Genomic DNA, 21,903 nt, shown 5'->3' on the forward strand with positions numbered 1-21,903 from the left:
CAAAGCATATTTTAAATTTCTCTCATCCCCTTTTGACCATGAAAAGGAAAAAACGCCTTGTATTTCAATTTTCAAATGATGTATTATTAAATATAATTATTAAATATAATTAATATAACCATTCGTTTTTTGTTTTTTAATACCTGTTTATGAAAGGAAAATTGAATGACCAAAAGATACACTGACCGACCACAAATGTCATCCTCCTTTTTGTAATTTAGGCTAAAATGAAAAAACGATCTTACCGAGGGATGGGGATTTCGGTGAATCACGGACATTGGTGCTTGTTTCCATAGTGACTCATGACCCATGACCCTGCTACTCTCTCATTGGACGATCCTGTCTGCTGTCTTTCACTTTCTCTCTTCCACTGCTGCATTCCGCGCATGCTCCCGACGGCGAAAAAGGGGTCTCAGCTCCTGTACTACGTTAAGACTTTACTATTAGAGTAGGCTATACTATTTATTGATGTACAGCTATTGTGGGATGGGATGAAGAAAATGCTGTAAAATACTGTAGCGATGCAATGAGCTGTAGTCGTTGAAATCAAAAGTGAAAGTGCGGTGGTGCTTTTGTGTTCGCAGCAGTTTTCCACTTTGTCCTGCTGAGACTAACGTTAAACTTTGCCTATAACTCTCGGAATTTAAAGAAACACGGAAACTGGACTCTATAATGATGATAGTAATTTTGTTTGGATACTTCCTGACGGGCGTTTGTGGTAAGGGCCTCAATGTTGCGCTATTGTTGCAGCACTGAATGATGGACATAAATAATAAGTAAATAGGCTAATACAGTTGATTGTCACGCTCAGTTATAAACTATTTCATTTCACATTGTCTGATAGAGTTTATGCTTAATTAATTGCCACTAAATATAGGTAATATACAGTGTTCATTTTGCACACTTCTATTGATTGATTCAAATTAACTGCTGAATAGCTGAACCTAGAATGTTTTAGGCAGTGCATAGGAGGTCAGCTGAACATGCAAAAATATGAAATAAGTCTAAAGGCAAGTTTACAGTTCAACATATATGAACAAAAGTTTTTAATAATGAACGATGAATGAATGTTTACTTGGGTTTAAAAAAAGTTTGTTAAAGTAAATTACACTGGAAATCCACAATTGCTTTTAAATTAAACCCAACCAAACAAACAACAATAAGTCTCAGAACATTGTCTTTAATTTTTTACCAAAGTTAAAGACAATGTCACTCTTCACTCCAGATGAAAAATTAAGACTTTTGATTTTTTGTTGTTTCTTAGGTGATGGGGTTGCAGATGTGGTACTTTCCTGCACCCTGGTGGAGGAGGGAGTGGGACTGGGTGGAATGGGAGGTGGCACAGTCTTCACACGTACTCCAGCCACTCTTGTCTTAAGAGATGTCGCAGTGGCTCCTGACGAATCCCTCGAAACCCTCACTCCGTTTGTCCCGCCTTCAATCCCTGACCCAGATGCCATCCTGTTAGAAGCCAAAGGTTTTCACTGCCTTTTCTACAGAAAACGTTTGGTGTAATATAAGCCCAACCTGTGTTAAACTTCTTACTCTCATCCCTCTGGCAGTGTCATCACCTGAGATCCCCAATGCTCATGTGTTGCTCCATGCCGACTGCAATGAACAGGAGGTGATGTGCGAAATAAGCCGTTACTCTCTTCATGGATCCCAGGAAAGTTCAGAACCAGCTTATTTCATGGTTTCTCTTAATGTGGAGGAAGTTGAGTTCAGCACTGCGTTGATTCTGCAGACTTTGACGGTAAACAAGGACCAGTCAACCCTCATACAGAAAAAACTGGGTCTGCCTCTTAGCCAGTCGGGAACCCTTATGACTGAGGGTGAGAGCCAGAGTTTAATATCACATTTCATCTTTGCATTGAATCATTTCCATTGATAACATCATTCTCACTGCTTTTTCCTGCTGTCTTTGCTTTCTGTTCCTCAGTGATTTTTCTGGTGTTTTCCCACATAAAGTCTGTAACTGCGCCTCTGAGAGGTGATGTTCTCCTAAACTGTGGCTTCAAGCAGCAGGAGATACCTTTAGCGCAGGACGTGGGCATTGCATGGCGACTGCAGCACAGGGGAAAAGGGTGGAAAGTGCTTGAAATGAAGACGAGGCTGGATGATGTAGAAGGGAGCACAGTGGGTAAGTGCTGTGTGAACAGGTGTGCCCAGTCTCGCAAATGCAATTAAATGCAAAATGCAAATGAACTCTAAATGCCAATTTTATGGCAATGTTGGCAAATTTCACAATCACAAAAGAAGCCTTGCCAAGGTGATGTTTTGACATAAAAAAAAAAACTTTAACTCTACACATTTGTCGTTTGTTGACTTGAAACCTTTGGTCTAACACAAAGTTAATGCATCAAAATAAGTCAAAACATTTAAAATTGTATGGTTTCAAAAGACCTAATAAATGTATGAGGTAACTGAGACAAACAAACATTTAATTGTGAAAGTTACACACATATAACATGAATACAGTTTATTTGATTTTATGATGTTGGTAATTATAATTTATTATATTTATTTAATAGTCTCATCAGTTTGTGCGTTCAATTACTTTTGAACAAATTCCTCTTAATCACACAATGAATAGGTTGTCCAAAGGCAATAAATGTTGGATTGTTCTGTTAGACCACAAGCTCTGAGGCTGTCAACTACTTCTAAGAGCCACGGCTAAATGTAAGAAAACTGCACAAAACATACAGATGAGAGAGGACAAGAATAGCACAGTATTCAGTGAAGTATATTGAACAAAATGCTGTCTTAGTATGGTGAAAAGCTCCAGAACAAGCGAGAAAGTGGACCTTGAGTTAAGATTGTTTTGTCAATTCCTGTTTTTATTTTCTGTTTTCAGTGCATGCAGGAAGGAGGGGCTCAAGCGTGGATGCCGCCCAGGTTGTAGGTGAGGGTAACGCCTCTGTGACTCTGACCAAGTTGAAGGTTGTGGATGAGGGGACCTACATCTGTACTGTCAGTGTTGACCTTTTCCATGCCCAGCAGGTCATTCATCTCAACGTTATTCGTAAGTTTCACCCTAATCTCTCAATTTAGAAAAATCCACAGAATGTCTTTCATTTCTTCCTGTGTTTCTCTTTGTTTCAGAACCACCTCATGTTTCACTCTCAGAGGAGAGGTTGATTTTGAAGAGCGAGTCACCTCAGACGCTGAGCTGCCACTGCACTAAATACTATCCACTGGATGCTCAGGTCTGTAACTAGTGTGTTCTTAGAAGGGCTACTCTAAGTAACTAAGTAAACTAAACAAATAAAGGCAAAATAAATGACTAGATTAATCTAAGTCTAAATGAAGCAAATATATATATATAGCAATCAAACACTCAACAAAAACTAATAATTATTAGTAAAAGAACAAGCAAGCTTATAAATAGCCCATTACAGATTTCATTGTGTGTTTATTTGTTTGGATTTAGCAAAATTCTAATATGCATTTACATTTGTTACATTGAGGTAAATCTCAAAGTAACTGTGCTGGTGGCTTGCTAATCAAGTGCAACCATTTCTCTCTCTGAGCGACAGAGGGACTTCTGCATGCTTTTATATCCAGCAGACCAGACAATAGCAATGTGCTCCGAACTGGTATACTCCAAACAAAAGTCATAAATCAGTTATTATTGATTCAGAACTGTGCTGCCCCCCGTGGACAATAAAGTGTATCGTATCGTACTAACCAGGACCAGAAGGAGAGAACACATTACATTATGCCATTATTGAATATATTATATCATTTATTTGATTGTATTCATGTTTTAAAATATTTTACTCCCCCTTATCTGTTTTTGTTGTTATTGTCTCATATCTATTTTATTGGTTTTATATTACATTTTCACTAGTTTTATTTCTTGTTTGTACTGGTCTTAAACGGCTTTACTGTGTACATTTGGGCTGTCTTAAAATCAGCGTGTCATTCAATTCCTAGCACATTGACGTGCACTGCTCTGTGTGAAAGGTGCTATACAAATTGAACCACAGATTGATTGATTGATTGATTGATTCACATCATTCTCTGGTTTTCAGATGGAGTGGTTATCCCTCTCTCCTACAGACACAGAGCCAACAGTGCTTTCAGATCAGGGCTCTCTGTCCAGCCATCGGCAGCATGGTGATGGGACTTATTCCCTGTCATCTCACCTCACTGTGCATTCCAGTGTCTCCCCTGGAACTAAAATCACTTGCAGGGTGTCCCATCCGGCCCTGGACGCTCCTCTCTCAGTCAGTCTGGTGGTAGAAAGTCCAGAACCAGGTATTAATGTCGCTGTTGTTTGTTGTTTAACTCTGGATTTTTAAAGGAGTAGTTTGACATTTTGGGAAACATGCTTTGCTTCTGAGAGAAACAGAACAATAAAAGAAATTTTAGTTTATTTTGCACATTAAAACTGAAACTTGTTATGTCTTGAGATTGTCGGTTTGCATTAATAATTAATGTCAACCCTGCATACAAACCCTTAACTGTTCTCTGTCTCTTTCACTCTGCAGGTTCCTATTGGTGGGTTCTGGGTTTCCTGATCATCACTGGGCTTTTCTTCTACCAGGTCATGAGATAAGTTAGTATAGGTAGAGGTAGTAGATACTCCTGACTTGAATCTGAGCCCAGAGAGACTTCCTTTGTGTCATTTGTGAGTCTGTAAATTATTACTGATTTCATTAGAAGCTATCACTGGTTCTTTTAACTTTCCTAGGCTTTCTCTGTTTTCATTTTGTTTAAAGTGCTCATATTGTGCTTTTTGGCTTTTCCCCTTTCCTTTATGTTATATATATTTTTGTGCACATTATACACTCACCTAAAGGATTATTAGGAACACCTGTTAAATTTCATGTTAATGAAATTATCTAATCAACCAATCACATGGCAGCTGCTTCAATGCATTTAGGGGTGTGGTCCTGGTCAAGACAATCTCCTGAACTCCAAACTGAATGTCAGAATGGGAAAGAAAGGTAATCTAAGCAACTTTGAGCGTGGCATGGTTGTTGGTGCCAGACGGGCTGGTCTGAGTATTTCACAATCTGCTCAGTTACTGGGATTTTCACGCACAACCATTTCTAGGGTTTACAAAGAATGGTCTGAAAAAGGAAAACATCCAATATGCGGCCGTCCTCTAGGCGAAAATGCCTTGTTGATGCTAGAGGTCAGAGGAGAATGGGCCGACTGATTCAAGCTGATAGAAGATCAACTTTGACTCAAATAACCACTCGTTACAACCGAGGTATGCAGCAAAGCATTTGTGAAGCCACAACACGCACAACATTGAGGCGGATGGGCTACACCACCACTCATCTCCACTAAAATGAGGCTACAATTTGCACAAGCGCACCAAAATTGGACAGTTGAAGACTGGAAAAATGTTGCCTGGTCTGATGAGTCTCGATTTCTGTTGAGACATTCAGATGGTAGAGTCAGAATTCGGCGTAAACAGAATGAGAACATGGATCCGTCATGCCTTTTTAGCACTGGGCAGGCTGGTGGTGGTGGTGGTGTATTGGTGTGTGGTGTCTTAATTCTTTGTCATTGATTCAACAAGGGGCTGGAAGCATTCTTTAGAAATGTTGGCCCATATTGATAGGATAGGGTCAAACACGGTATTAGTATGGTGTTCCTAATAATCCTTTAGGTGAGTGTAAGTTTACAAAGTGAAAAAGCCCAAAGTCCATCCTGAAGAGACTTACCATCTTCCAGAGAAAACATTGTTCACAAACTGCTCCAAACAGCTCTATTGTAGTCCAGCCTTTACTTCCGTGACAAACGTGCGTCACTTTGTCACACACGTTATAATGCTCACCTAACTGCTAGCATGGCACTCCCTCATGCTCTGTAACTGACAAGCTAGCAGTACTTACTGCGCATGTGTGACTCCCAACAAAGATGGTACAGAAGTGTGATGCCTCACTCGGTAGCTAAAACAGAGAGCTCAACACACAGGGTGAAAAGAGGAGCTGCCAATGTGCAGTACAACAAAAAATATGGTGTTTTTTGAAAATTAAACCACATAAACCTATTCTGGTACAACCTCTAAATACAATTATGGACCTGAAAATGAGCATAATATGAGCACTTTAATTGTAGACTATGTTTTTATTGCTTGTTTTTGTGTGTGATGTCCATATTATTACTCTTTTTGCAATTTACTTTTCACAGTGAATGATTTTGTGACTCAGCAACATTGTTTAAGGTATTTGACTTTATCTGTATATCTGTAGATTTCTTGTACATCTGGAAACTGATTAAAGCTCTCGTTAATAAATCAAGAATCTGTATATAGTAAAAAGAAAGCTACCGTTACTTGAAGTGTAGCAGATTGCAGAAAAACATTTTCTAACAAGGTCTAATGTGGCTCAATATGTCGAGAATATAACAAAGGTCAGCACTCAGTTCTTTTGATGATTTCTTTATTGGCATCAGCAAAAGTGGTAAGCATGCATTTGTTTCTGCAAATCCATTTGCATTATCTTAACTGCATTTCCAAGTTGTAAATCACAAAACACGTTCTCAAATCTTATATGGTGATAATTACCTAATAATATTGCTGCACAATAGCATCAGATAATTATAACTAACTGCTACATTTATGCATCTCAATTTTATCAACCCTCAAAATCAGTCCGAAGAGAGGAAAATAACCTTTCTTTTATATCGAACAACCCCCCCCGAAAAAAAACCTGAAAGAATTTGTAAACACATTTTCAGGATCATAATCTGAGCTATGTGTACTATTGTTATATCCACTACATGTTTTTAACACTTCATTATAGTAGCAGTTGTTTGCCATCTCTGAATGTTTTTATCTCAAAAGCAAATGAAATTAACACCATTTGGCAAACTCTTGAGCATCATTGCATTGCATAAGCAGTAATTATCAGAACAGAAAGACATTATACACAAGTCGTTTAAACCACTAACCAAATAAAATGTACAATCGGCAGTTAGATTCAGAAATGGCAGATACACAGATCACACAAATAGGCAAAACTATGGACACGGTTTGCCATGCAGGTTAGAAACGAACACCTCATTTTGGCCATTACCATACTGCAGGTGACAGGGGAGTCTGTTTTAATGTGACTGAAGGGGATAGGAATGGGAGGGCCAGTTGGCTCTGGGTTTCTAAATCATGTCCTTTCTCCCATTTTCCTGCTTTTTGAAGATCAGGCCAACTTAAACAACAATCAAACAAACACTTTGTCTGCACAACTTCCAAAACAAATTTTATTTTACAATAAATGTGATGTTCCACATTCATCTGTCTATGGCTGTGACTCTGTCCAAGTCAGAGTTAAGAGACCTTCCTCTGGGTCAGTTCACGTGTAGATTGTCTGTTAGTGGCTGTTTGCTTTGCTGTGCATATCCCTATGCCACTAAGCATAACACTACTATTTTGCCCCCACCTGTGGTACAAAAGCCAAGGTAAAATGAAGCATAGTTATACGACTTTATCAATAATTGCTTATCAGTCCAAAATTAGCATTTAGGAAGTTTGTCTTATTAATACCAGGAAAGAATGCTTATTACTTTTCCGTGACTCACTTCTTCCTTTCCTTATACTCGCACACAGTCTCTTTCCCTTTTTCTCTCATTGTCATTACTGAACGTTGCAGAAAGTAAGGCAGGAAAGGAAACAAAAAAGTTATTATTAATAAAAGCCTATCAGCTAAACTCGGAAAAAGCTACTGGCTACAATGCTTTGGATCACCAATACACACACACACTCACACACACACACACACACACATACAACAAAAATGCTCCTAATTTTAATCTAACATTACCTTGTATTAGTAAGTAGCAATGATGGTAGCAGTTGTGAGAGAAGGATTGTGTTAGTTAGGCATGTCAGTATCAATTACAAATGTAGGATTCTCAAAAAAGGTAAAATCAACAAGCTTTGGCGTATATCTGTGGTAGAAAGGACTGCAAACTCTTGATCAATCTCCCTGCACACATTCTGTACATTGTACATCTCCCCCCATGGCATCGTTCAGAGGGCTTAGCCCCGTGTGTTTCCGTGTCACAAGAATTTTCTCTCTCCCTCCTTCCCTTGCTTTCTTCCTCTTTCACTCCGCCTGCTGCGTCCTTCAATAATACATGAGGTGCAGACAGGAGAGAGTGAGTGAGACTTAAAACAGTGGAAGAAAGCAACAAGAAGGGAGGGAGAGGGGGACAAAGAGAGCAGACACACCTATAAACACTACTGTCATGTTTAAGTGCAAGATGGTTTGATGGAAGACTGTGTGTAGAGAGGAAGGAGAGGATGGATAAAAGGGGAGGAGTGGCGCTTGGGTATCTTTTTTTTCTCTTCCCTTTCATATCATTCTCAAGTCCATATCCATCTGTATTGATGGGCTGAGCTCAGTAGAAGAAGTACACTGCGAATGACGGGGAGAGAGAGAGAGAGAGAGAGAGAGAGAGAGAGAGAGAGAGAGGAAGTCATTAGTCTAATGGATCTGGCAATACATCACTTAAAACAAACAAGGAGAGGACAGTCAGCTGAGTCAGCTCTCCTTATATATTGTATTTACATGTTTGTTTTTAATATTGGTAAAACTAGTATCATAAACATTTACTTCAATTAGAAGTCATGAATATTTCACAATCAGAGCAGAAGTAAGCAGGCCAGACATGGGCTTGTTCGGGCAGAAATACAAATATGTTGGTGTTGTCTCTCTGTGTCTTAATTTCCTGTAAAATTAACAGCACATCAACAATTGTATACTGACTAACTAAAACCATATGAGCAATCGCCATTTACAGAGGATTCTTTTCTTTGTATATCTGTTCCTCTGCTGCTGAGAGAAAACACTTATCTGCTTTTTAAAATAATTGTATCTGTTTATAAAAGCCTATAAAGCATCCTATCTGTCTGTCTGTCAATCAATCGACCAATCAATATCTGTATAAGTATCAAAATGCTACTTACAGAATATTATTCCAACCACAATGACTCCGATGATACCCATCATGATCATCATCTGAAATGAGAAAACAATACATTTACTATAATGGGACTTTTTATAAAGGAATTTAAGATACACTGGAACTATGTGTGGAGTCAAATGCCTGCAAACAGAAAAGAAAAAAAAACTGAACAAAACAAAACATCTGAACACCTTAAGATTCTTTGCAATTGTTGTGCTTTAAATATGCAATCTTTTGTGTATTTCTGAGTATGTAGTGAAAACCATACACAAACAGACTTCTTTTTCCCCATTTTCCTCAAAGCATCTGCTCAGTCTTCCACAGCAGCTCATTAACAGATTAGTGGAGAGCAGGATCCCCATAACAGACACTGCCTGTTCGCCTCAGCTCACATCAGCATGAACAGTTGTTCAATGCTTTAAAAAAAAAAGCTGAGGATCTTATTGACACTACTAGCTCTATATATATCTTGATTCACCACATACAAAAATAGGCATATTGTTAATTCAGACTCAGATTACATTGTAAGTTTCTTACAGTAACAACACTCTGTTTAATGGACCCACACTAATGTGCCCACCTTGCAGTTCTTCCACCAGTACTTGTTCTTTAGCTTAGCTGCACAGCTTTCAAACTGGGAGGCTCCGGCTTGGAGAGCGTCCGCTCTGTCATCCAGCTCTGAAAGCTTCTGGTCCCTTTCCAAAACCTTGTCCACATTCACTCGCATGATATCCACCACCTAGCCAACAGCGGTAAGGATGAGACAGCATTTGGCAGTGGTGGGGAGGAGAGACAAAGAATGACAAGCGTGGTTAAAGGAAAGGAAGCTATCGGAGTATAATGAAAGTAAATAAGTAGTCACAATCCATTTGTAAATAAGAAAACCACACCTTTCCAGAGAACATAAGAGCTACAACAAAGCATTTTACATGCTTGTTTGTCTCTGGTCTAGAATAAGGACTATGCACATACAATAAGTCCAGATATTTCATGATTAAACTGCTTTAATATTGATGCGTTGCATGTTTTATCAAACTCTGTCCCAGAATCCTAGATTGGCCCGGTCCAGCTCACCTCCTCGACTTGGGCCTGTGTCTGCTGTAGCCTGCGGTTGCTGGAGGTGTTGGGTGGGCCAGGAGGTGCGCCGCCTGGGGCTCCATCTGCACCAGGGGCTCCCGGAGCACCGGGGGCTCCACCTGGAGCAGCGGCATCTGGGGCAGACCTGATAAGTAGCATGAGGAGGAGGAAGAGGAAAGTTGGAGTAAAGAGGACCATTTGGTATTACTGATAACTGATGCATGTTTATGGCATGTAGAGAACACTTTAATCTAATAGGAAAAATATTATCAGGTACAGGAACAAATTAAGCTATATAGTTATAGAGGACAGATAAAGCCACCACATACTGTAGAAAAAGGAGAAAACTGCATATATGGGGGGAGGGGGGGGGGCAATTGGAGGAAAGAAATAGGCCACAGATGGGAAGCAAAGAAACAAAGTCCTGGCTGACTAATGGATGAAAAAAAGGTAAGTTCTTGTGATTGATTAAAGAGAGTTGGGTGGGACTGAGAAGAAAAGGTAAAGCTGGAGAGTGATTTGCGGAAGCTGGAGAGTGATTTGCGGAAAAGGGGAAAGGGTTAATTCAGCAGGGGGAAGAGGAGGTACAGGAGGTTTAAAACTGAGCAAACAAGCTCCTCGGGAGAGCAGCCACTGACTCAACCTGATGGACAGTTTAATTCAAATTATACAAATCACATACACAAAATAATTTAGCAGATAAGGAACAAGAATGCCTTAACCTCGTGAACCATCATTTAACATGAATGTTCCTCAACATGACCTTAAAAACTCTGATCCACAATATGCTTTGTAACAAATGCATTCTTTTTTTTTTTTTTTTTTAAATCTATGGTGTAAAATTATCTTTAAAAACTCAATTAAACTCTACCTAAGACTTAACAGTGACAGCAGTCAACCCCTGAATACATAATTTAGTGATGGTGTGACGGAAAATTGCACTTGCGTCAGCAAAATCCATCAAGCTGAAAGAAATCAGTTCAGTTTTCGACCCCCACAAAGGAAATAAACTGGTTAAAGTAGGCTATATAGCCTATATGCTATTTATCCAGAGCAGAGATATTTTTAATGTTGCTATTGTGAAAAGAGCGCAGCAGAAAAGCCGCATTAATACTCACATCTTCTATGCAGCTGTTTGAACTGACTCACGGGCAGCGGAGGAGGGGGTGAGGGCTGTGAGGTGGAGAGGGAGGGTCTGAAGTACAACACGAGAAAAAAAAACTGCAAGAAAACAGAAAAAAACGAGACGAGAATTTCTAGTCACTGGTCCAAACGAAAGTCCAAATTTTCAATAAGCAGAGTTATTGAAGTGCTAACAGTAAACAGAGGCAGCGGGTCTTGGCGCAGTGGAGCCGATCTTCTAGCGATGCATTTATATTGCAAGTCGTCAGCAAAGTACCGCAATATACCGACACACGTAAACGGGCCGGGTGATAATTCACTGTGTGACTGGACTGGAGAGCAGGAAGTGAAGGAGAAGCGATGCGAGCTCAAGAGAAAAGTACTTCTAAATTAGTAATCCATTCAAGAGAAATCCACGGATGCTCATATTCTTGCAGGGCTGCATGCAGCTCCTCCGGGCGATGCTGAGTCCTTATAGAGCTGCTCCTGGATGCTACAGCGCAGCACTGATTGGCTTGTTGTTGAGTTGCCTCTACTAAGATACTTGCAAATGCGTGCAATTTCAAAATGAAGGGATAAAAAGTCCAGTCATGAGAAATCAGTTGTCCGTCTTTGATTCTGTCACCCCCACCTCTCTCTCGCGTTCTCCCTGCGCAGACAGAGGTGCGTCTTGTGGGAAGTGCGGTAGTTTCGCCCGTGTGAAGTGCTGTGGCACTGTAGGCTACTGCAATAATGCGTCTCTCCTCCTGCCTTCTCCACTTGGACTCGTAACGACAGTGCGGTACCCCCCTCCCCTCCTCCCTCTCTCTCTCTCTCTCTCTTTCTCCCTTTACACTTTGCAGTACTGCAGCTCTCTTTGTCGGATAGGGCGGCAGGACGACACTGCGGTACAGTGGATGCCTACACAGTGCAGTGGTGTGTCCACACTTTTTAGTCTGGGGTGGCCCAAGTGGAGTACTGACTTATGCAGGGGTGGCATGAAGTGGTCTACATGTCAGGATAGCATTCATTTCCCATTTCTGTCTCCACTATCTACTTTAATTAGGCCTACTAACATTACAGTAGGCATGTCTTACAGTTTCTTACATTCCTGTGTTTACATTTTTAATTTAAAAGATAAATAGACCTAGGCTACCAATAACAACATGTGCTAATTTTGGATTTCATGCAGATGCAGAGTTTTTACTTAGTTGTTTGGTTATTTTTCCACACATAAGGAAGAAAGTTATTTCTTTTTAACTATCTAACTAACTCACTCACTAACTAACTAACTTGTGTAGGAAGTTAATAACCCAAATTAAATCAAGCACATTTGCATCATTGATTAATTTGTTAATGGTTTAATAAATGCTTTGTCAAAATATCAAATAGTGAAGAAAAATAATTTCAGAGCCCAAGAGGATGTCTTCAAATAACTTGTTATGTTAAACCAACAGTTCAAAATTAACTATGAAATGACAGCAGCACATCCTAATTTTTGAGAAGCTGGGACCAAAGATTTGGGTTAATTTACATGCATGGAAGATGCAATGCATGCATGAATTTAATGACTTAAACTATTAATCAGCTATAAAAAATTGTTTCCAGTTCCAGTTTTCTGTTGATTGACTATTGTTTTAATACTAATGTAAAGTTGGACACTGGACAGAATCACAAGTTCACTGCGGTCAGAGAGGAAACACCAGAGCCACCGGCTTTTGTTGTGTGACCTGTATATAAAACTTTATTAACAAGGGAAGGAAGGCTTCCATAAGAAACCTAATCTGGAAGTTGTTTATTACTCCCTCTCTCAGAATATAGATTTGACAATTCTGAAAGGAAACTGCATCTTCTCCAATGTGAGGAAACCACTGCATATGAGGTCTGTTTTAACTTGACATTATTGTGTGGCTGAAAGACAAAAATTTAAGGAAAATAATCCAAACAACTAGGAAAATGTAATCTGTTCTATTCTGTCCTTAGCATTACGTGAATTTACCAGAACTAGTGCTCTGTGTCAAACTTCCATAATTTTTTGCTACTGTTGAAATGTTTCTGTAAATGCAAGCATTCAATGTTTGGTCAGCTTTGTAATCTTGTTTAGTCCATGGGGTAACATATATTGCATCACATTGCCTACAAAAAGAATGTCATCCTGTTCCTCAAGCGAAGACCTAGCTGACAGTCAGGAAACCTGCGCAGTGTTAACTTAACCGTTTCTCCAAATATCCTCCTCCTGTATAACATTTCCTCTTGCAATTGCTCTCGTTTAACACTTGTGTTTTCTTCCCGCCGACCATGAACTTGTTGTCCTTGTGGGTCAAAATTAAATTTTTGGCAGTTTTTCTGGCGTTATTGTTTTTTTCGGTGCTTTTGAGTTTTTATTTTTTAAACTTATTTGTCACTTATTTCAGTGATTTTTTATTCATGGTCAATAAACCTAATATCTAATTTTTGAGTTAAAACAAAGCAGAAATTATGAATTATTTTGACTAATAGTTAAGATCAGAGGATGTTGAGTGGATCACAGACTGTTATGCCAAAGTTTAGTCAGGATATGTTTTGAAACCATTTAAAAATGTTTTTCAAATGCTATATATATACGGTGGCCGACAGGGGCAAACGCCCTGCAACTTAAGAAAACACATGCAAATAGACAAAACACAAGCAAATTAAGAAAACAACTTAATTAATTCAGTTGGATCTGGTGGGGCTTACCTCTACGCACAGTCTCGGTTCTGGAACCATACTCCTGGATAGGGGTTGGACTCTTTTCTTCTCCGGAGTTGCCCAGGGTGTGAGGCGCCGGGCGGGTGTGGGGATACTCACAAGCCCCCGGCTGAGCGCCGCTACGTTGGAGTTTACCCCGGTGGACGAGAGGGTCGCCTCCCTACGCCTGCGGGTTGTGGGGGGGAAAACTCTGACTGTTGTTTGTGCGTATGCACCAAACAAGAGCTCGGAGTATTCGGCCTTCTTGGAGACCTTGAATGGAGTCCTGTATGGGGCTCCAGTAGGGGACTCCATAGTTCTGCTGGGGGACTTCAACGCGCACGTGGGCAATGATGGAGACACATGGAGAGGCGTGATTGGGAGGAACGGCCTCCCTGATCTAAACCAGAGTGGTTGTTTGTTGTTGGACTTCTGTGCTAGTCATGGATTGTCTATAACGAACACCATGTTCGAACATAGGGATGCTCATAAGTGTACTTGGTACCAGAGCACCCTAGGCCAAAGGTCAATGATCGATTTTATAATCGTTTCATCTGATCTGAGGCCGTATGTTTTGGACACTCGGGTGAAGAGAGGGGCAGAGCTGTCAACTGATCACCATCTGGTGGTGAGTTGGGTCAGAGGGTGGGGGAAGACTCTGGACAGACCTGGTAAACCCAAACGGGTAGTGCGGGTGAACTGGGAACGTCTGGAGGAGGCCCCTGTCCGACAGACTTTCAACTCACACCTCCGGCGGAGCTTTTCGTGCATCCCTGTGGAGGCTGGGGGCATTGAACCCGAGTGGACAATGTTCAAAGTTTCCATTGCTGAAGCTGCGGCGGGAAGCTGTGGTCTTAGGGTCTTAGGTGCCTCAAGGGGCGGCAACCCACGAACACCGTGGTGGACACCGGTGGTCAGGGAAGCCGTCCGACTGAAGAAGGAGTCTTTCTGGGATATGTTATCCCAGGGGACTCCGGAGGCAGTTGCAAGGTACCGAAGGGCCCGAAGGGACTGCAGCCTCTGCCGTGAAAGAGGCAAAGCAGCGGGTGTGGGAGAAGTTCGGAGAAGACATGGAGAAGGACTTTCGGTCGGCACCAAGGTGCTTCTGGAAAACCGTTCGCCACCTCAGGAGGGGGAAGCGGGGAACCATCCAAGCTGTGTACAGTAAGGATGGGACGCTGCTGACCTCAACTGAGGAGGTAATAGGGCGGTGGAAGGAGCACTTTGAGGAACTCCTAAATCCGACTAATACGCCCTCTATGGTAGAGGCAGAGCTGGAGGATGATGGGGGATTGTCGTCAATTTCCCTGGTGGAAGTTGCTGAGGTAGTTAAACAACTCCACAGTGGCAAAGCCCCAGGGATTGATGAGATCCGTCCAGAAATGCTTAAAGCTCTGGGTGTGGAGGGGTTGTCTTGGTTGACACGCCTCTTCAACATTGCGTGGAAGTCGGGGACGGTGCCTAAGGAGTGGCAGACCGGGGTGGTGGTTCCCCTTTTCAAAAAGGGGGACCAGAGGGTGTGTGCCAATTACAGGGGTATCACACTTCTCAGCCTCCCCGGTAAAGTCTACTCCAAGGTGCTGGAAAGGAGGGTTCGGTCGATAGTCGAACCTCAGGTTGAAGAGGAACAATGCGGATTCCGTCCTGGTCGTGGAACAACGGACCAGATCTTTACTCTCGCAAGGATCCTGGAGGGAGCCTAGGAGTATGCCCAACCGGTCTACATGTGCTTTGTGGATCTGGAGAAGGCGTATGACCGGGTCCCCCGGGAGACACTGTGGGAGGTGCTGCGGGAGTATGGGGTGAGGGGGTCCCTTCTCAGGGCCATCCAATCTCTGTACGACCAAAGCGAGAGCTGTGTCCGGGTTCTCGGCAGTAAGTCAGACTCATTTCAGGTGAGAGTTGGCCTCCGCCAGGGCTGCGCTTTGTCACCAATCCTGTTTGTAGTATTTATGGACAGGATATCGAGGCGTAGTCGGGGTGGAGAGGGGTTGCAGTTTGGTGAGCTGGGGATCTCATCGCTGCTTTTTGCAGATGATGTGGTCCTGATGGCATCGTCGGCCTGTGACCTTCAGCACTCACTGGATCGGTTCGCAGCCGAGTGTGAAGCGGCTGGGATGAGGATCAGCACCTCTAAATCTGAGGCCATGGTTCTCAGCAGGAAACCGATGGAGTGCCTTCTCCAGGTAGGGAATGAGTCTTTACCCCAAGTGAAGGAGTTCAAGTACCTTGGAGTCTTGTTCGCGAGTGAGGGAACAATGGAGCGGGAGATTGGTCGGAGAATCGGCGCAGCGGGTGCGGTATTACACTCAATTTATCGCACCGTTGTGACGAAAAGAGAGTTGAGCCAGAAGGCAAAGCTCTCAATCTACCGGTCAGTTTTCGTTCCTACCCTCACCTATGGTCATGAAGGCTGGGTTATGACTGAAAGAACGAGATCCAGGGTACAAGCGGCCGAAATGGGTTTCCTCAGGAGGGTGGCTGGCGTCTCCCTTAGAGATAGGGTGAGAAGCTCAGTCATCCGTGAGGAGCTCGGAGTAGAGCCGCTGCTCCTTTGCGTCGAAAGGAGCCAGTTGAGGTGGTTCGGGCATCTGGTAAGGATGCCCCCTGGGCGCCTCCCTAGGGAGGTTTTCCAGGCACGTCCAGCTGGGAGGAGGCCTCGGGGAAGACCCAGGACTAGGTGGAGGGATTATATCTCCAACCTGGCCTGGGAACGCCTCGGGATCCCCCAGTCGGAGCTGGTTAATGTGGCTCGGGAAAGGGAAGTTTGGGGTCCCCTGCTGGAGCTGCTACCCCCGCGACCCGTTAACGGATAAGCGGAAGAAGATGGATGGATGGACTTAATTAATTTGACAACACATGCGCAGCATTCAGCAAACGCACTGCAAATACCACAACACAACCAAATACATAAAAGCACTGCAAATAAAAAAACATGCAAAAAGAAAAGCATGCAAACCCCGAAAAAAGAAGCGATGCAAAAAGAAAAACAACTTCATTAATTTGACAACACATGCACAGCATTCAGCAAACGCACTGCAAATATCACAACACAACCAAATACATAAACGCGCTGCAAATACACACAACACAACCAAATAGATAAACGCGCTGCAAATACACACAACACAACCAAATACATAAACGCGCTGCAAATATGAAACGATGCAAAAAGAAAAGCACACAAACCCCAGAAAACAAATGCAACAAAAAAACGCTGCATCCAGATTACACAACGGAAGTTCTCCAGACCTCTAGAGGGAGCAGCTAGTGGAACAGCTGGATTTTCGACCGTTATTAACCGATATTAAATTCATATTATTATTATTATTATTATTATTATTATTATTAATAACATAATATATTATTAATATACAGTCTATGCTCCCGTCTCATGCCCTCCCAGCTGGTGCTGTCCCCAAGCTTCGGCTTTTCAAAATAAAAGCTCGCGTCTGGTCCGCTATGTGTTTGTACTTGGTGGTGGTGTGTTGGATGTTTGTGAACTAAACAGTACGGCAATCATGCTGATGAATACAATAACTTTTTCAGCAGATGTCTTACTTACAACACGTTGGAGTTAGCAAAGCAGTTTTGTGTTTATATGTGCGGGCGGGATTTATTCAGTTTGATAAATCCCACGGTAATTTGGCTGGTTTACTAACAGGGAGGGACTAGAAATCCTGTCTGTTTTTTGTATTTCAAGAGCGAATTGCTCCACAATATGAATACAGATTGATCACTTATTTTGTTGGTAACCGTTGTTGTATAATCACAATATTACACTTCAGTAATTTCGGACCTCGAAATTAAACCCTCTCATGTGGCTTAAACAAACGTCAACGTTAAACACTGATGCAGTTTTAAATGTTTTATCACCACGAGTTTACAGACGTCTCTGCTGATTGAGTATCAGCTGGGACCTGAGCCGAGACACACCCACCAAACGAGAGAAAACAGATCTCAAACATAGATTTAATATTTAATATTTAGTCTATGCACTCTCTCTCTCTCTCTCTCTCTCTCTCTCTCTCTCTCTCTCTCTCTCTCTCTCTCTCTCTCTCTCTCTCTCTCTCTCTCTCTCTCCCCGTGAGGTCGAAAATCCAGCTGTTCCACTAGCTGCTCCCTCTAGAGGCCTGGAGAACTTTCGTTGTGTAATCTGGATGCTGCGTTTTTTTGTTGCATTTGTTTTCTGGGTTGGTGTGCTTTTCTTTTTGCATCGTTTCATATTTGTAGCGCGTTTATCTATTTGGTTGTGTTGTGTGTATTTGCAGCGCGTTTATGTATTTGGTTGTGTTGTGTGTATTTGCAGCGCGTTTATGTATTTGGTTGTGTTGTGGTATTTGCAGCGCGTTTGCTGAATGCTGCACATGTGTTGTCAAATTAATGAAGTTGTTTTCTTAATTTGCTTGTGTTTTGTCTATTTGCGTGTGTTTTCTTAAGTTGCAGGGCGTTTGCCCCTGTCGGCCACTGTATATAAAATTGAATATAACACCCAAAATGCAATGAAAGTAATACTTAATTTTACCTGTGAAGAATGTTGTATGGGTTCCATGCAACGTCCATGCATCCATGTTATTTTTCGGCAATTTGGTTTAAATAAACCCATATTTCTGATATAAAAAACCTTTAAAAACAGGTCAAATTCGACCCGAGGACAACACAACTTGACGTAACATATATTGCATCACATTGCCTACAAAAAGAATGTCATCTATCACATTGTCTTTTTCCTAGTGAAGTCCCAGTTGGGCCTACAACCTCTGCCTTTTTCTATTTTGAGTCTTAACTCTTATATTTAAGAGAAGTGAGAGGAGTGAAGTCAGTCATTAAAAATAGGGGAAAGTCTCAAGACAAAAGGGCCATTGGAAGAATGAAACATAGCAAAAGTGTGACCATCTTCAGGGAAAGAAAAACTTCACAGATACACCATATAGCCAAAAGTATATGGACACCCTTGTCTACATACGTTTGTGTTGTGCATGTTGCATTTAATCATCTCATGACCACTCAGATTTATCTTTGAGGAAGACTCTTTTTTTTTTTTTATACACAAGGTCCAAAAAAGAAACAACTTTTTTAGTTTTGTATCAAAGAACTTGACTGGCCTGTACCGAGCTCTAAACCCAACCCCATTCAACACTTTTTAGAAGTGCTGGAATACCAACTGGGAGCCAGGCCTCATCACCCAACATCAGAGCCTGACCTCACTGATGCCTTTGGGGCTGAATGGGAGAAAATCCCTCCAGCCAGGTTCTAAAATATTAAGAAAGGTCTTCCTGGAAGAGCAGCATATTGATGCCCTTGTTTTTACAATGACATGTCTTACATATGCTCAGATGTTTACTGTGCATATCCTCATATAGGAAAGTTAATAAATATATCAATTAATGCTTTGAAAATTCTAAATCTCACTGACTTAAGTGCAAACTTGCACATAAACAACTTACTCACCATTTATTCAGCTTTCATACAGAGCTCCAGTGCTGCTATTGAACCCTCTTGTGGGTTGGAGCCTATTCTCTATTCTTAGATACTCAGACAAGACCATCATGGCATGTTTCTACAACTACAGAACAAAAGCTGCCACCTTGTTGTTGTCTGGGAGCAAAGGGAATTTATGTTGCTTAGAACGAATAAAACAAGGCTTTTTTCCATTTCTTTTCCATTTTTAGGCTTTTATATCATGTATTTTGTGTTTGTCAGGGATAAAAGACAATTAATAAACAAAAGTACAGGAAGTATGCTACTGAAACACACAAATCTTGTCTTTATATGAATATGATAACTTAGAAAAAATGGCAACATACAGCACTTTGACAGAATGAAATCACACAGCTAGACCTAAACAGTCCTTATTGGTTGGTCAGATGTATTTGCCAGTGTGGTTTGTTAATGTTAGCGGTGTTTGCCAGTACGGTTGAAGCGTCTGTAGAGGAAGCGGATCCTCTTCTCCAAGTTGTGTTTGTCCAGAGTCATCATTCTGTCTCCCACCATCTTCTTCTTTCTAATTAGACGCTGCAGTTCGTTCCCTTTGAAAGCCTTCAGCCAGCAGGGAGCCACGATCAGGTCTTTGGGATGAGCTTTAAAGTCCCCTGCAGACACAAAGTGAAGAGGTCAGAACAACTCAGCAAGGTACCATCTGAGCCAGGATGTTCAAGTGGTCTTGCATTTACATACACAATTTATCTTTTCAAACTGCCTCCTAAAGACTCCTTCTGCAATTGTAAGCACTGTATTCACACTAACTGATTCTTACCTCCTCATTTTTCTAGAAAAATTAAGTCTAGTAACTAAAATCCTGACCTAACACGTAGCTTGGGTACTTTGGTTGTCCTATATTTACAAGAAAATGTAATCAGTTAAATAATGACATGAAGAGATGAATCTATATGTATTGTATATCCTAACGGTTTTATTACATACTTAAAACAGTCTTCTTTTTACAAAGCCAACATAGACAAATTCCACAGTATCAAATAGGCTTTAACTGGTTTAGGACACTTACCTAAGATGCCTATGTTATCATAAACTCCATACATGCTCCTCTTCTCAGTCCACCTGTCCACCTTCTTCAGCTGAGGGATGGCATGCATCCTGATCTGACAGCATGTGCCTGAAGAAAGCACATTGTTTCGTGTCAGTATTCAGTATCTTTTGCACATATACTACATTTAGTTTGGCTGATTAATTGATTAGTTGATCAAAGTAAAATAAATCCCAAACAATTAAAAAAAAAGTCATTTATCAAGAACAAAATGCTAAATTCTCAAATTATTTATCACTGTAAACAATAATTATTTGGGTTTTAGACTGTTCAGATAAAACAACAATTTAAAAACAATGCCTTGGGGCTAAGGAAAAAAATCAATAGATTAAAACAATAATCAATAATGTACATTTACAAGCCAGAAGCAACTTTAAGTAAACTGAGCTCAGGTGATTTATTGTTTACTCTACTTCTCCTTGGTTACACCTGTAAATAGGGATCTAATTTTGATTTATGGTGTAGTTGTACTAGTTTTGGATCCTTAAGTGGTCTGTTTCTTGTGCTGATCTAATTTCTCCTGGGGGCAAATAATCATTGAATGAATGGGCATGCGTGTCATTTCAACTGTAGGCATAAAAAGTAATAATGTTGCTGCGGTACTGACACAAATACAAACTGATTTAAGTTAAACATTAAAACCAGTAACATTACTCACCAGTAGAAATGGTCCTGGCTGTGTGTAGCAGAGTCGCAGCAGACTGACAGAAGGACGCTCCAGCTTTCAGTAACCCTCCCAACACAGCCATGTTTTCTACAACAACACAATAACTATGAACTCCACATGAAAGGTATTCAGTTAACGCAGGTAAAGTGGTTATCCGACTCTTATTATTTATGTTTTCAACATGTTGTCTGGTTTCTTTCTATCAAACACTTATCTTTTCTTTTTACATTGACCCTTAGCTTTAGCTTTACCTAGCACATTAGCTACATCAAATGCAATATTATGAACATTACCAGTTTCAATGCCCAGCTACGATCTTGTGCCACCTAGATCTTTCGTTATTGTTACAACGACGCATAAATTACAGCCTTACGCGGAGATATAACACTTAAACGACATTTTATTGAGGCTTCAACATGCTCTTAGTGGTCGACTCCATCTTACTCTGTGTCCCACAATGCATAGCGCTGTACCGTATTGTCATTAGAGCAGCGCAAAAACATCGTTTCGTATCACCTTATTTTTCACCCAGTAGAGGGAGATATCGGTAGACATCCAATGACAGGAATGTTAATGAAAAACCGAGATTAATTTCTGAAACAGGCTAGGACGGGGGGTACAATACATTTAGACTACAGGGTCCAAGTGTGGATGGGCCAACAAAAATATCTTATCTTAATAAAACATTATCACACCAAATCCAATAGGGCTTCTACAAATAGGCTAGGCTACTAATAGTTAAATAAACAGGCTAAGAGACTGAACTTTACATACTAAAAAATAGCCTTTTGCAGTTGCTCAATTTCGCCAAACTAACCCTTTAAAACACCAAAGGCACACATAACGAAAACAAAATAAACGACCCATTGTTTTTATTTGA

General features: G+C 41.1%; 3 protein-coding genes across 5 annotated transcripts; 1 reads left to right on the plus strand and 2 right to left on the minus strand.

The window, feature by feature from the left end:
* The first annotated feature begins 347 nt into the window (after positions 1-347).
* Positions 348-4,753, plus strand: tapbpl (TAP binding protein like). The gene is made up of 8 exons (XM_031299629.2): positions 348-718; positions 1,265-1,477; positions 1,563-1,832; positions 1,940-2,140; positions 2,855-3,022; positions 3,103-3,206; positions 4,035-4,260; positions 4,494-4,753. The coding sequence occupies exons 1-8, from the start codon at positions 673-675 to the stop codon at positions 4,559-4,561; spliced, it is 1,296 nt and encodes a 431-aa protein (XP_031155489.1). The 5' UTR covers positions 348-672; the 3' UTR covers positions 4,562-4,753.
* Positions 4,754-6,384: 1,631 nt separating this feature from the next.
* zgc:92912 (uncharacterized protein LOC436805 homolog) lies at positions 6,385-11,913 on the minus strand. The gene is made up of 5 exons (XM_031299633.2): positions 11,121-11,913; positions 10,000-10,147; positions 9,506-9,664; positions 8,927-8,978; positions 6,385-8,375 (listed from the first exon to the last, which is right to left on the minus strand). Coding segments are annotated over exons 1-5 (378 nt in total). The 5' UTR covers positions 11,123-11,913; the 3' UTR covers positions 6,385-8,358.
* Positions 11,914-19,472: 7,559 nt separating this feature from the next.
* Positions 19,473-21,523, minus strand: mrpl51 (mitochondrial ribosomal protein L51). 3 transcript variants are annotated; one of them, XM_036006625.1, is made up of 4 exons: positions 21,380-21,523; positions 21,015-21,110; positions 20,318-20,425; positions 19,473-19,904 (listed from the first exon to the last, which is right to left on the minus strand). In XM_036006625.1, the coding sequence occupies exons 2-4, from the start codon at positions 21,103-21,105 to the stop codon at positions 19,708-19,710; spliced, it is 396 nt and encodes a 131-aa protein (XP_035862518.1). In that variant the 5' UTR covers positions 21,106-21,110; positions 21,380-21,523; the 3' UTR covers positions 19,473-19,707. The 3 variants fall into 3 exon arrangements, with proteins under 3 accessions (XP_035862518.1, XP_031155482.1, XP_031155483.1); XM_031299622.2 differs by having other exon boundaries at positions 21,317-21,494; XM_031299623.2 differs by having other exon boundaries at positions 21,015-21,134; positions 21,317-21,494.
* Positions 21,524-21,903: the final 380 nt, after the last annotated feature.

This window comes from Sander lucioperca, chromosome 10 (genome assembly GCF_008315115.2).
Source record: "Sander lucioperca isolate FBNREF2018 chromosome 10, SLUC_FBN_1.2, whole genome shotgun sequence".
Classification (NCBI taxonomy): Eukaryota; Metazoa; Chordata; class Actinopteri; order Perciformes; family Percidae; genus Sander; species Sander lucioperca.